We start from the raw sequence: 10818 nt of genomic DNA, 5'->3' as shown, positions 1-10818 counted from the left end.
AACTTGTACCAAGTCCAGTGGGGTAACTTTTCCATTTCACTGGGCTAACCAATAGAATATGGAATGTCATACGAATGTTCTTTTACTCACACTCTCGGGGTAGGGGAGTGTAGAATTAAAGGGCACAGGTTTAAGGAGAGGAGACAAAGATTTGAAAGGGATGTGAGATTTTTCACACAGAAGGTCATAGGGTCATAGGTCATAAGTAATAGGAGCAGAAATAGGCCATTTGGTCCATCAAGTCTACTCCGCCATTCAATCATGGCTGATCTATGCCTCCCCCCTAATCCCATTGACACTTTGATCAGCATGGACAGTTTGGGCTGAAAGCCCTGCTTCTACGATGTTAAATTCCATGATTCTATGACTATAATACTAGCTGCTTTTATTTACATTCCATTGGACATGTTCAGACTAGTTAAGCAAAAACAAATGCCTGTAGTTCAATAAAAATGAATATTATTTAATTGCTTTAACTCTAAATACACTGGAGCGTAACATGAATGTTTCAAAGTAAAACTAGTATTTTTAGCAATGGATATTTAAAACCATATCAATAAAAAATCAGGACAATTTAGAGTTCACGTGAATAATCCTGAGGGGAAACTATCAAATTATCCAAACACCTTTTTTTTCTTGAGTCGAAGCATCCTGCTGTGAAAGCATTGACTCATTCTCAGCCCATCATCTGTAATAGTATTTCGTAATGTCCGGGGAATTTTCAATGATATCATCTCACAAGTTCGTAACAAGGTTCCGACTATAAGTAGAGAGCCTTAACCATGACAGTTAGAAGCATCTTCAGCAGCTCAAGAGTAGTGAGCAGAATAGTTGGAAAATTGTTGAAGCAAAGAAAATGAACAGCCAAATTCTCCTCACCAGCCTGACCATGTTTGTACTCTATGTGGCATCTACACAAGGTAAGCAATTACCTGGCTTTATCTTTAACCAGCAATGTGCAGAATTTACAATGTTGTGAAAACAGTTAAAATTGTTTATTTAATACATTTAATAACAGTTACTATAACTATATGACTCCAAAGTGTTTTTATAAGAATTTAATTTTGACACAAACATCAAAATATATTAACCCTTTAAGAGACAATAATATTTATTAATACTTGACTGCATTTGCAGTTTATAATATAGTAGACAAAGTTCACAGATGGACTCAAATAACACTGATAATGTGTAACACGCAGCTATTGCAGTTAAAACACAGATTACGGGAAACTTTTCCTTTAAGTAGTTTGAAATGTGAATCAAAGTAAACTTGGATGGATTTAGATTATTTACCACTGACTGATTCAGCTATAATTACATAATTGAAGGACCACAATAACCACAGTTCTGCTTTGGTTCAAGGAAGATGCTCCATGTTTCCTGTTCCAGGCGATTAAAATCTGTTACTGCTATTCTCCCCGCAAGGCCCCTTGTGTTGAGATAACACAATTCATTGTAAAGTTATGTCATGGCCTTAGTCAAATTAATTAACAGGCCTACTATCCAGTCGCTGCACAGTGGGCAGTTTGGAGCCATTAGTGCTGAAGAATATATTGACTAGGATCAAGGGTTAGATCAATCGGCATCCAGAAAATACTGCACATAAAGATTGTTGAGGTTGTCAAAGGTCAATCATCTCTGCCTCAGGGCTGGGCAGTGTCCGAGCCCCAATTATTTTCAGTTGTTCCATGGATGACCACCCTTCCATAATGAGGTTGGATGTGGAGATGCTTGATGCTGATGGCATAATGCATCATTATTCCATTCACAACTCCTCAGCAAATGAATCCATCCAGGTCTCATGTGCAGGGAGGCTTAGAAATTATTTAGACACGGGTTGATAAGTAGTAAATAAAACCCATACCACAAAAGTACCAGCCAATGACTATCTCCAAAGATAGACACAAAAAGCTGGAGTAACTCAGCAGGTCAAAGAGCATCTCAGGAGAAAAGGAATAGGTGACTTTTTAGGTCAAGACCCTTCTTCAGACCCTCTCCAACAAGAGGGTCTATATCCAACTATCTCCAACAAGACAGAACCTAACCACCTGCCCTTAGCATTCAACGGCAGGAAGAGGGAAGGAGGTACTAAGCACACCAACTTCTAATCCAAAGGCAGGAATACCCACAACAGCATCATTTGTTTTCTCATTGCCGTACATCAGGGGATATGGGCTTTGGTTTTCCAAAGTGAGAATCTGATTTTATGGTACGAGGTATCTAGATAAATTATAGGCCTTGTTGTACATAGATAACTTAAGGAGCCTCCTTGTAGTGGTGACATAATTTCCCCCAAAAGGTAAATATAAATATATAATAAGATTAAAATTTCAAGCGACATATATAAAATGTTTACAATTTGTTCCTTCCACAGCTGCATCTATTGGAAATTCAAAAGTGAGTCTTCGCTGCCAGTGCATCAATACACACTCCAAATTCATCCATCCCAGGCGCATGGAGAATCTTAAAATTATTCCAAGTGGTCCACACTGCTCACAAGTTGAAATCATGTAAGTTTTAATTAGTAGGACGGAATTGCACATGTAGGTTTAAATTGAAAAATAGATACAAAAAGCTGGACTAACTCAGTGGGTCAGGCAGCATCTCTGGAGAAAGGAATAGGTTACATTTTGGGTCGAGACCTTTCATCGGTCTGAAGAAGGACCCGAAACAAAACCTATTATTTTTCTCCAGAGATGCTGCCTGATCCGGTGAGTTACTCCAGCTTTGTGTGTCTATCTTAAATTGTAATTAGAGTGGTTATTAATAAACTTAGTTTATGTGAATAATATCTGCACAGTATTCATGGCGCATTATTATATTTTTAATTGAAATAATTGTTATCTTTTACTTCCTTCAGTGCAATCCTTAAAAATGGTTCCTTGGTGTGTTTGAATCCTCAAGCTGTTTGGGTGAAAAAAATCATTGCCATGATGACCAATAGGTAAGTTTCAGACCTTACTTTCTACTAAAAGCTTTGCACTCAGGTGGTGGTGGGTATATGGAGTGAGCTGCTGGAGGAGATAGTTGAGACAGGTTTATTAACAACATTTAAAAGACATTTGGACTGGTACATGGATGGGAAAGAGTTAGAAGGATATGTGCCAAATATGGGCAAATGGGATGATCTTAGATGGGGTATCTTGGTCACCATGGATAAGTTGGGATGAAGGGCCTGTTTCCATACTGATTATCTCTGTGTCACTCTGTGATTCTAAAACATAGGCTACAACAGGGGATAAGAATAGACCAGAAATAAGGATTGAATTTAGTTAACTAGCTCTTGCAGGTACAATGTCGAAATCATAGGAAAGAAAAACATAACATTTGCAGAATGGCTTTTTTACTTTCTCCATCTGGAAGGTTGCCTGAATTTTACGCAAACAACATTGGAACTGGGAATAAATGTTAAACACATGTGTTCCAGCAAATGGTCCCTATGTGTCAGGCAGACATTTATTTCACGGAGCAGAAACATTATCAATTTAATTCAAGAAGAAGGTTAGGAAAATGGAAAAAGGCAAAATGAAGTGAGGATGTATTTATAACCTATTATAAAATAGGTTTAGAAAACCAGGATTGAAGTATCATAATATCTAATAATTTTCATAATTTTTTATATTCTCTACAGTTCTTAGATGACTAATGAAGCTCGCTCTTCAAAGATCAAAGGCTGAATGTCAAGTGTGTTATGCTCATTCGAAGTCGAGATTCTGGACCAGCTCAGGAATGTACTTTTATACTCAGGCCTGTCACGGATTTACATCGGCCTGTGAAAGAATGGCTCGTTTAAAACAGTGTTCATCTTTTTCTTACTAATTAGGACACTCAGACTATCTACACCATTTGTTTGCTATCTCTAATCTGAGGTTTTGTAACTTAATATGTATTTATGTATTAAATTATTTGAGACATTGACTGCTTGAAAACTGAAAGTGGCACCTTGTAAAGGATCTGTAGTGAGAAATTAGTTGGAAATGGATTAACTGTGGAAAAACAATGTGTTTCTCCATGAGTGTGTTAATCCCTGCTTACATGTTGGCAAGAGATGAATGAAAACTCAGGACACAGGTGTTCCCTTTGTTGAGGTTTCATTTGTCCATGTAGTGGCATCCAGAGCTTACACATGGACTATGCCGTTAAATACCTGGAGTATTTTTTATTCTGTTATCGCACTGGCAGTTGCTAAATGTCAAGTTATGGTTCTGCAGAATTTGGCAGAAAAGGAATTGTAAGTTCAGCAAAGGACCATGCCAGTAACGGCATTGGTTTTTATTGTAATTTGTTCCACTTGCACTTAATTTATTTGCCTTTAATATTTATAAAACGCCTTATTTATGTGTATTTATGTCTTCCTGTGAAAGTAATTAATTGTTTTGATGTTATTTAAATCTGTATTTGTGCAATTGATCTGTAACTTTCTTTTGTGGTAAATGAGTATTGTGAAATATTGGAGCCAAAAACAAACTGCTGGAGGAACTGAGATGATCAGGCAGCAGGAGGGTGGTCAATGTTTTCTATCCAAGCTCCACATCAGGATTGGAGCAGGGTCTTGACCCCAGGAGTCAACCATCCCTTTGCTCCACACATTCTGTCTGGCTTTTTAAACTCCTCCGGCAGTTCTTTTATTCTAGATTAAAGTAACTGCTGTCTCTTGTCTGTCCATTGTGAAATATTTGTATTTGGATAAATGAAGAATTATTTTCTATCTTTATTAAAAAATATTAAACCTACCAGTCTAGAAATTCTGTTGTGCCACACAACATTTGTATGCACCATGTGGGCGATGTTTATCATAAATATATTGTGTTTGTTTAAGATGTTTCTACAAGTTCAATCCCTGTCCTCCATTGATGTGTTACATGTGGAAATGGAAGATCCAATCTCCCCGTGGCCTTGTGTTAGGAAATACTGATGTCTCTAGATAATTCACATCCCATTAGTTCAGTAAATGTTCTAGTATTTTAGAAATATCACATCCAATATAATGACGGAAATGTCTGAGAGAATCATCACCACAATTTCCATCTAGATTCTTGCACATGATTTCAGTTTTGTCCTCTGACACAGTTGAATATCCCTTGAGACAAAACGCAAAAGGTGGGAACATAGATTGGAAACACTAATTGTCAATCACATTGGTATTGGATCAGTGTGAGCTGTGATAGTTGCCACTGAATAACCTCCAGTTCCATGCTGCATGTTCCCAATCATATGCAGAGGACTGGATCATCCTTATCCTTTCATTCTTATCCTTGACACAGTTGCACAGCTGGTAGTACTGCTCGCTCACACTGCCAAAGACTTGGGTTCGATCCTGACCTCGGGTGCTGCCTGTGTGAAGTTTACATGTTCTTTCTGTGACCATGTGGGATTCCCCCAGGTACTCAGGTTTCCTCTGTCATCCCAAAGACGTGCAAGTTTATAAGTTTATTGAACTATGTAAATTGCCCCTGGTGAGTGTGGAGTGAATGAGAGAGTGCGATAATATGGAACTACTATGAATGAGTGATCGATGGTCTGTATGGACTGGATTAAATTATTTTTTTTTATCATCAATCTACACACAATACCTCATAATAAAAAAAGGAAAACAGGATATTTAGAATTTTTTTCAAAGTAATTGAAAAGAAATAACTGAAATATTACATTTACATAAGTATTCAGACCCTTTGCTATGACACACAAAATTGAGCTTCGTTGCATCCTGTTTCCACTGATTATCCTTGAGATGTTTCTGCAACTTGATTGGAGTCCACCAGTGGTAAATTCAATTGATTGTACATGATTTGGAAAGGCACGCACCTGTCTATACAAGGTCCCGCAGTTGACAGTGCATGTCAGTGCAAAAACCAAGCCATGAAGACAGAGGAATTGTTCGTAGACCTCCGGGACAGGATTGTGTCGAGACACAGATCTGGGAAAGGGTATAAACCAATTTCTGCAGCATTGTAGGTCCCGAAGAGCACAGTGGCCTCTGTCATTCTTAAATGGAAAAACTTTGAAACCACCAGGACTCTTCATAGAGCTGGCCGCGCAGCCAAACTGAGCAATCGGGGGAGAAGGGCCTTGGCCAGGGAGGTGACCAAGAACCCGATGGTCACTCTGACAGAGCTCCAGAGTTCCTCTATGGAGATGGGAGAAACTTCCAGAAGGACAACTATATCTGCAGCACTCCACCAATCAGGCCTTTATGGTAGAGAGGTCAGAGGGAAGCCACTCCTCAGTAAAAGGCACATGACAGCCCGATTGGAGTTTGACCAAAGGCACCTAAACATTCTTTGGTCTGATGAAACCAAGATTGAACTCTTTGTCCTGAATGCCAAGTGTCACGTCTGGAGGAAACCAGGCACCGCTCATCACCTGGCCAATACCATACCTACAGTGAAGCATGGTGGTGGCAGCATCATGCTGTGGGGATGTTTTTCAGCGGCAGGAACTGGGAGACTAGTCAGGATCTAGGAAGCCATCCCCCTCCCCCACCTTGGTCAGTCTGATCACGTCTCATTGTTCCTGCTCCCTAAGTACTCCCCACTCATCAGACGGGTTAAACCAACTGTGAGGACAGTTAAAGTCTGGTCAGAGGAAGCGGACTTCACACTTCAGCAGTGTTTTGGAAACACTGACTGGAAGGCGTTTGCAGCCCAGGCCACCCTTGACTCTCACACGGACATTGATTCCTACACATCCTCTGTTCTGGACTTTATAAACTCCACCATCAATAGTGTCACCTCCCTCAAACAGGTGACCATATACCCGAATCAGAAGCCATGGATGAACAGCGAGGTCAGGCTACTGCTCTCAGGTCAGGCGATGCTCGAGCCTACAGTTCATCCAGGGCTAACTTGAAGAGGGGCATCAGGAAGGCCAAGCACTGCCATAAGCTCAGGATTGAGGAGCACTTCAACAACAACTCCGACCCCTGACGCATGTGGCAAGGCATCCAGGCCATCACGGACTACAGACCCTCCAACATCACCCCCACATCCAGCGACGCCTCCTTCCTAGAGGAGCTTAATCACTTCTATGGCCGCTTCGACAGGGACAATCTAGAGACAGCCATCAAGGCTGTGCTACCTGCCGATCACCAACCCCTCACACTCACGCCCTACGACATATACCCCCTACGACATATACGTGGCACTGAGTAGGACTAATGCACGTAAAGCTGCTGGCCCTGACGGCATCCCCGGGCGCGTGCTCAGGGCCTGTGCTGCGCAGCTGACAGACGTCTGGACTGACATCGTCAACCTGTCACTTGCCCAAGTAGTTGTCCCCACTTGCCTTAAAGCCACCTCCATCGTGCCAGTGCCAAAACACTCCACTGCGGCAAGCCTCAACGACTTCCGCCCAGTTGCACTTACCCCCATCATCACCAAGTGCTTCGAGAGGCTGGTCCTGGCACACCTCAAAAGCTGCCTACCCAACACACTGGATCACTATCAGTTTGCCTACCGCAAGAACAGGAGTACGGAGGATGCCATCTCAACGGCACTTCACTCCGCCCTCTCCCACCTCGACAACAGAGACACTTACGTAAGAATGCTGTCGATCGATTACAGCTCAGCATTCAACACCATTATACCATCAAAACTAATCACCAAACTCGGTAACCTGGGCATCGACCCCTCCCTCTGCAACTGGATACTGGACTTTCTAACCAACAGACCCCAGTCTGTGAGGTTAGACAAGCACACCTCTTCAACCCTCACCCTGAACACCAGTGTTCCACAGGGCTGTGTGCTGAGCCCCCTCCTCTACTCCCTCTTCACCTAAGACTGCACACCTGTACATGGTACTAACACCATCATCAAGTATGCAGATGATACAACGGTGATTGGCCTCATCAGCAACAACGATGAGCTAGCCTACTCTTGGACCCACAATACCTCTACTCTGATCAAGAAGGCTCATCAGCGTCTCTTCTTCCTGAGGAGACTGAAGAAGGTCCATCTGTCTCCTCAGATCCTGGTGAACTTCTACCGCTGCACCATCGAGAGCATCCTTACCAACTGCATCACAGTATGGTATGGCAACTGCTCTGTCTCCGACCGGAAGGCATTGCAGAGGGTGGTGAAAATTGCCCAACGCATCACCAGTTCCTCGCTCCCCTCCATTGAGTCTGTCCAAAGCAAGCGCTGTCTGCGGAGGGCGCTCAGTATCGCCAAGGACTTCTCTCACCCCAACCATGGACTGTTTACCCTCCTACCATCCGGGAGGGCGCTACAGGTCTCTCCGTTGCCGAACCAGCAGGTCGAGGAACAGCTTCTTTCCGGCGGCTGTCACTCTACTCAACAACGTACCTCGGTGACTGCCAATCACCACCCCCCCCGGACACTTATTATTATTTATTCAAATCATTTGCTATGTCGCTCTTCCAGGGAGATGCTAAATGCATTTTGTTGTCTCTGTACTTTACACTGACAATGACAATTAAAATTGAATGTGAATCTGAATCTGATCGAGGGAACGATGAAAGGAGCAAAGTACCTAGAGATCCTTGATGAAAACCTGCTCCAGAACGTTCAGGACCTCAGACTGGGGCAAAGGTTCACCTTCCAACAGGACAACAACCCTAAGCACACAGCCAAGACAACGCTCCCCATCCAACCTGACAGAGCGTGAGAGGATCTGGAGAGAAGAATGGGAGAAATTACCCAAATACAGGCGTGCCAAGCTTGTAGCATCATACCCAAGAAGATACTGAAGGTATGAAAGTGAATTAGGTGTCAAATTATACTTCTTTTTATGCTTTATCTGATGGGATAAATTGCAGACTTGATTTTTTAAATCTCAACATTTTGTAACATTGCTATAAATTGCAGCATCTCCACACATGTGGAATATAACACGGGTGATAAAAGTTTGTGTGCCTAATTATGTCCTCTTCCATATCCTCCACTGTTCATATCTTAAGTCATTCAAGATTCAAGATTCAATTTATTTGTCATTTGGACCCCTTGAGGTCCAAACGAAATGACGTTTCTGCAGCCATACCTTACAAACAAATAGACCCAAGACACAACAACACAACATAATTTACATAAACATCCATCACATCGCTGTGATGGAAGGCCAAAAAAACTTATCTCTCCACTGCACTCTCCCCCCCCCGATGTCAGAGTCAAAGTCAAAGCCCCCGGCTGGCGATGGCGATTGTCCCGCGGCCATTAAAGCCACGCCGGGTGGTGCAAGGTCGCACACCGGGTCTTGATGTTGGAGCCCCCAGCGTGCACTCGCAGAGTCCCGCGGCCATTCCAAGCCATGCGGGGCGGTGCTGTAAGGCCCCGCTCCAGGAGTTCTTCAACCCCGCAACTCGGGCGGGAGAAGTCGCGTTGCGGGAGCCCTGAAAAGCGGTCTCCCTCCAGTGACCCGCGGGCTCCCGGTGCCGCCGTCAGCCAGACCCGCAGTTGCAGCCTCCGAATCTCCGGAGGTCGGGCTGCAGCAGCGCTCCACCACCGCTCCGGACTCGGCCAGCTCCGCGACGGTGAGGTGAGTCGTCGGCACCAGAGCCCCCGGTCTTCCTGTTGGAGGCCGCTCCTCGTTGCAGCCCCAACGACAACGGAGACCCGACAAGGAAAAGGTCGGGTCTCCCGTGCAGGGAGAGATTAAAAGTTACCCCCTCCCTCCCTCCCCTCCCACCCCACCCCCAACCCCTCCCACACACATACCCCAACAAAAAATAACAAAAACTACATAAAAACAGACAAAAAATAATAAAAACGCAGACGGGCTGCAGAGGCCGCTGCTGACGAGAGTCGCGCCGCCTACCGCATATGGTCAACCATGCAGCATAAACACAGGCCCTTTGGCCCACGTTGTCCATGTTGACCAAGATGCCCCATCCACGCTAGTCTCACCTCCGTGTTTGGCCCATATACTTCTAAGCCTTTCCTATCCATCAGCCTGTCCAAATGTCTTTTAAATGTTGTTATAATATCTGCCTAGTGTCATATATCACCCCCCCCCCGTGTGAAAATGTTCCTCAGGTTTCTATTAAATCTTTCCCTTTTCATTGTAAACTTGTCCTCTGGTTCTTAACTCCACTCCTTTGAATAAACTACTGTGCATTCTCCTCTATCTCAGTGATTGATCTATAATTAAGGTATTGATGAGGTGCCTCCTGTCCCGCTGAATTACTCCAGCACTTTGTGCTTATCTTCAGTGTGAAGCAAAGATCCTATAGCGGAGCAAGATATGCTACTCCTGCGAAATGCAATGGTATGACGTGTAGTATGCTACGGAGGGGATCCTGGGCATTTTTCCCAGCTCATTTTAATAACCGGAGCCTACCTGACCCGACCCGACTCGCAGTGTAATCAAAGTTGCGTGGCAACAGTTTGTGTGTGTGATATAGGGTTAGATTCATAATTCTGTCAGTTCATACTTCTATTAATTCTTGTCAAGAATAAAATTTGACTCTGGTAATTGTCTTTTTAAATCATTTCTTTTTAAATGGCTCACAAGCAGTGTTTGAGTTGATTTTGTAGTAACCGGAACCAACCCGACCCGACCCGACTCACAGGGTAATCAACGTTGCGGGGGAACAGTTTTTGTGCGTGATATAGGGAGGCTTCACGGCAGTCGGGTCACAACCCATGACCCGTACTGTTGCTAGGCTACTCCAAATGGATTACACGCGATGTACTGCAGGTAGGCACTTACCATTGTTTCCAGCGTAGCGGGCCCGTTAAAACCCGCTGAAATTGTCGATTTTTGCGCTGTAAATAATTATGGAAATCGGGATAAGCGTGTGAGACATTTAGCCTACTTCAGAATTCCAAAAGTGAGGAGAAATGATGGTAGATAGAAACA

At 43.5% G+C, this 10818-nt stretch overlaps 1 protein-coding gene across 1 annotated transcript; it reads left to right on the top strand.

Annotated features, from left to right (window-relative positions):
- Nucleotides 1-610: 610 nt before the first annotated feature.
- Nucleotides 611-4943, top strand: LOC129694473 (interleukin-8-like). The gene is made up of 4 exons (XM_055631190.1): nt 611-920; nt 2378-2513; nt 2864-2947; nt 3635-4943. The coding sequence occupies exons 1-4, from the start codon at nt 857-859 to the stop codon at nt 3639-3641; spliced, it is 291 nt and encodes a 96-aa protein (XP_055487165.1). The 5' UTR covers nt 611-856; the 3' UTR covers nt 3642-4943.
- Nucleotides 4944-10818: the final 5875 nt, after the last annotated feature.

Source organism: Leucoraja erinacea, unplaced genomic scaffold (assembly GCF_028641065.1).
Source record: "Leucoraja erinacea ecotype New England unplaced genomic scaffold, Leri_hhj_1 Leri_681S, whole genome shotgun sequence".
Classification (NCBI taxonomy): domain Eukaryota; kingdom Metazoa; phylum Chordata; class Chondrichthyes; order Rajiformes; family Rajidae; genus Leucoraja; species Leucoraja erinaceus.
The sequence above is the reverse complement of the archived record's forward strand: the minus strand, read 5'-3'. Positions and strand labels throughout refer to the sequence as shown.

What these genes read in the sequence shown, in the direction of transcription:
- LOC129694473 (XM_055631190.1), top strand. Translation starts at nt 857, where the DNA reads ATGAACAGCCAAATTCTCCTCACCAGCCTGACCATGTTTGTACTCTAT. An exon ending in CTATGTGGCATCTACACAAG is followed by an intron (nt 921 to 2,377) that starts GTAAGCAATTAC and finishes TTCCTTCCACAG; the next exon opens with CTGCATCTATTGGAAATTCA. An exon ending in TGCTCACAAGTTGAAATCAT is followed by an intron (nt 2,514 to 2,863) that starts GTAAGTTTTAAT and finishes TACTTCCTTCAG; the next exon opens with TGCAATCCTTAAAAATGGTT.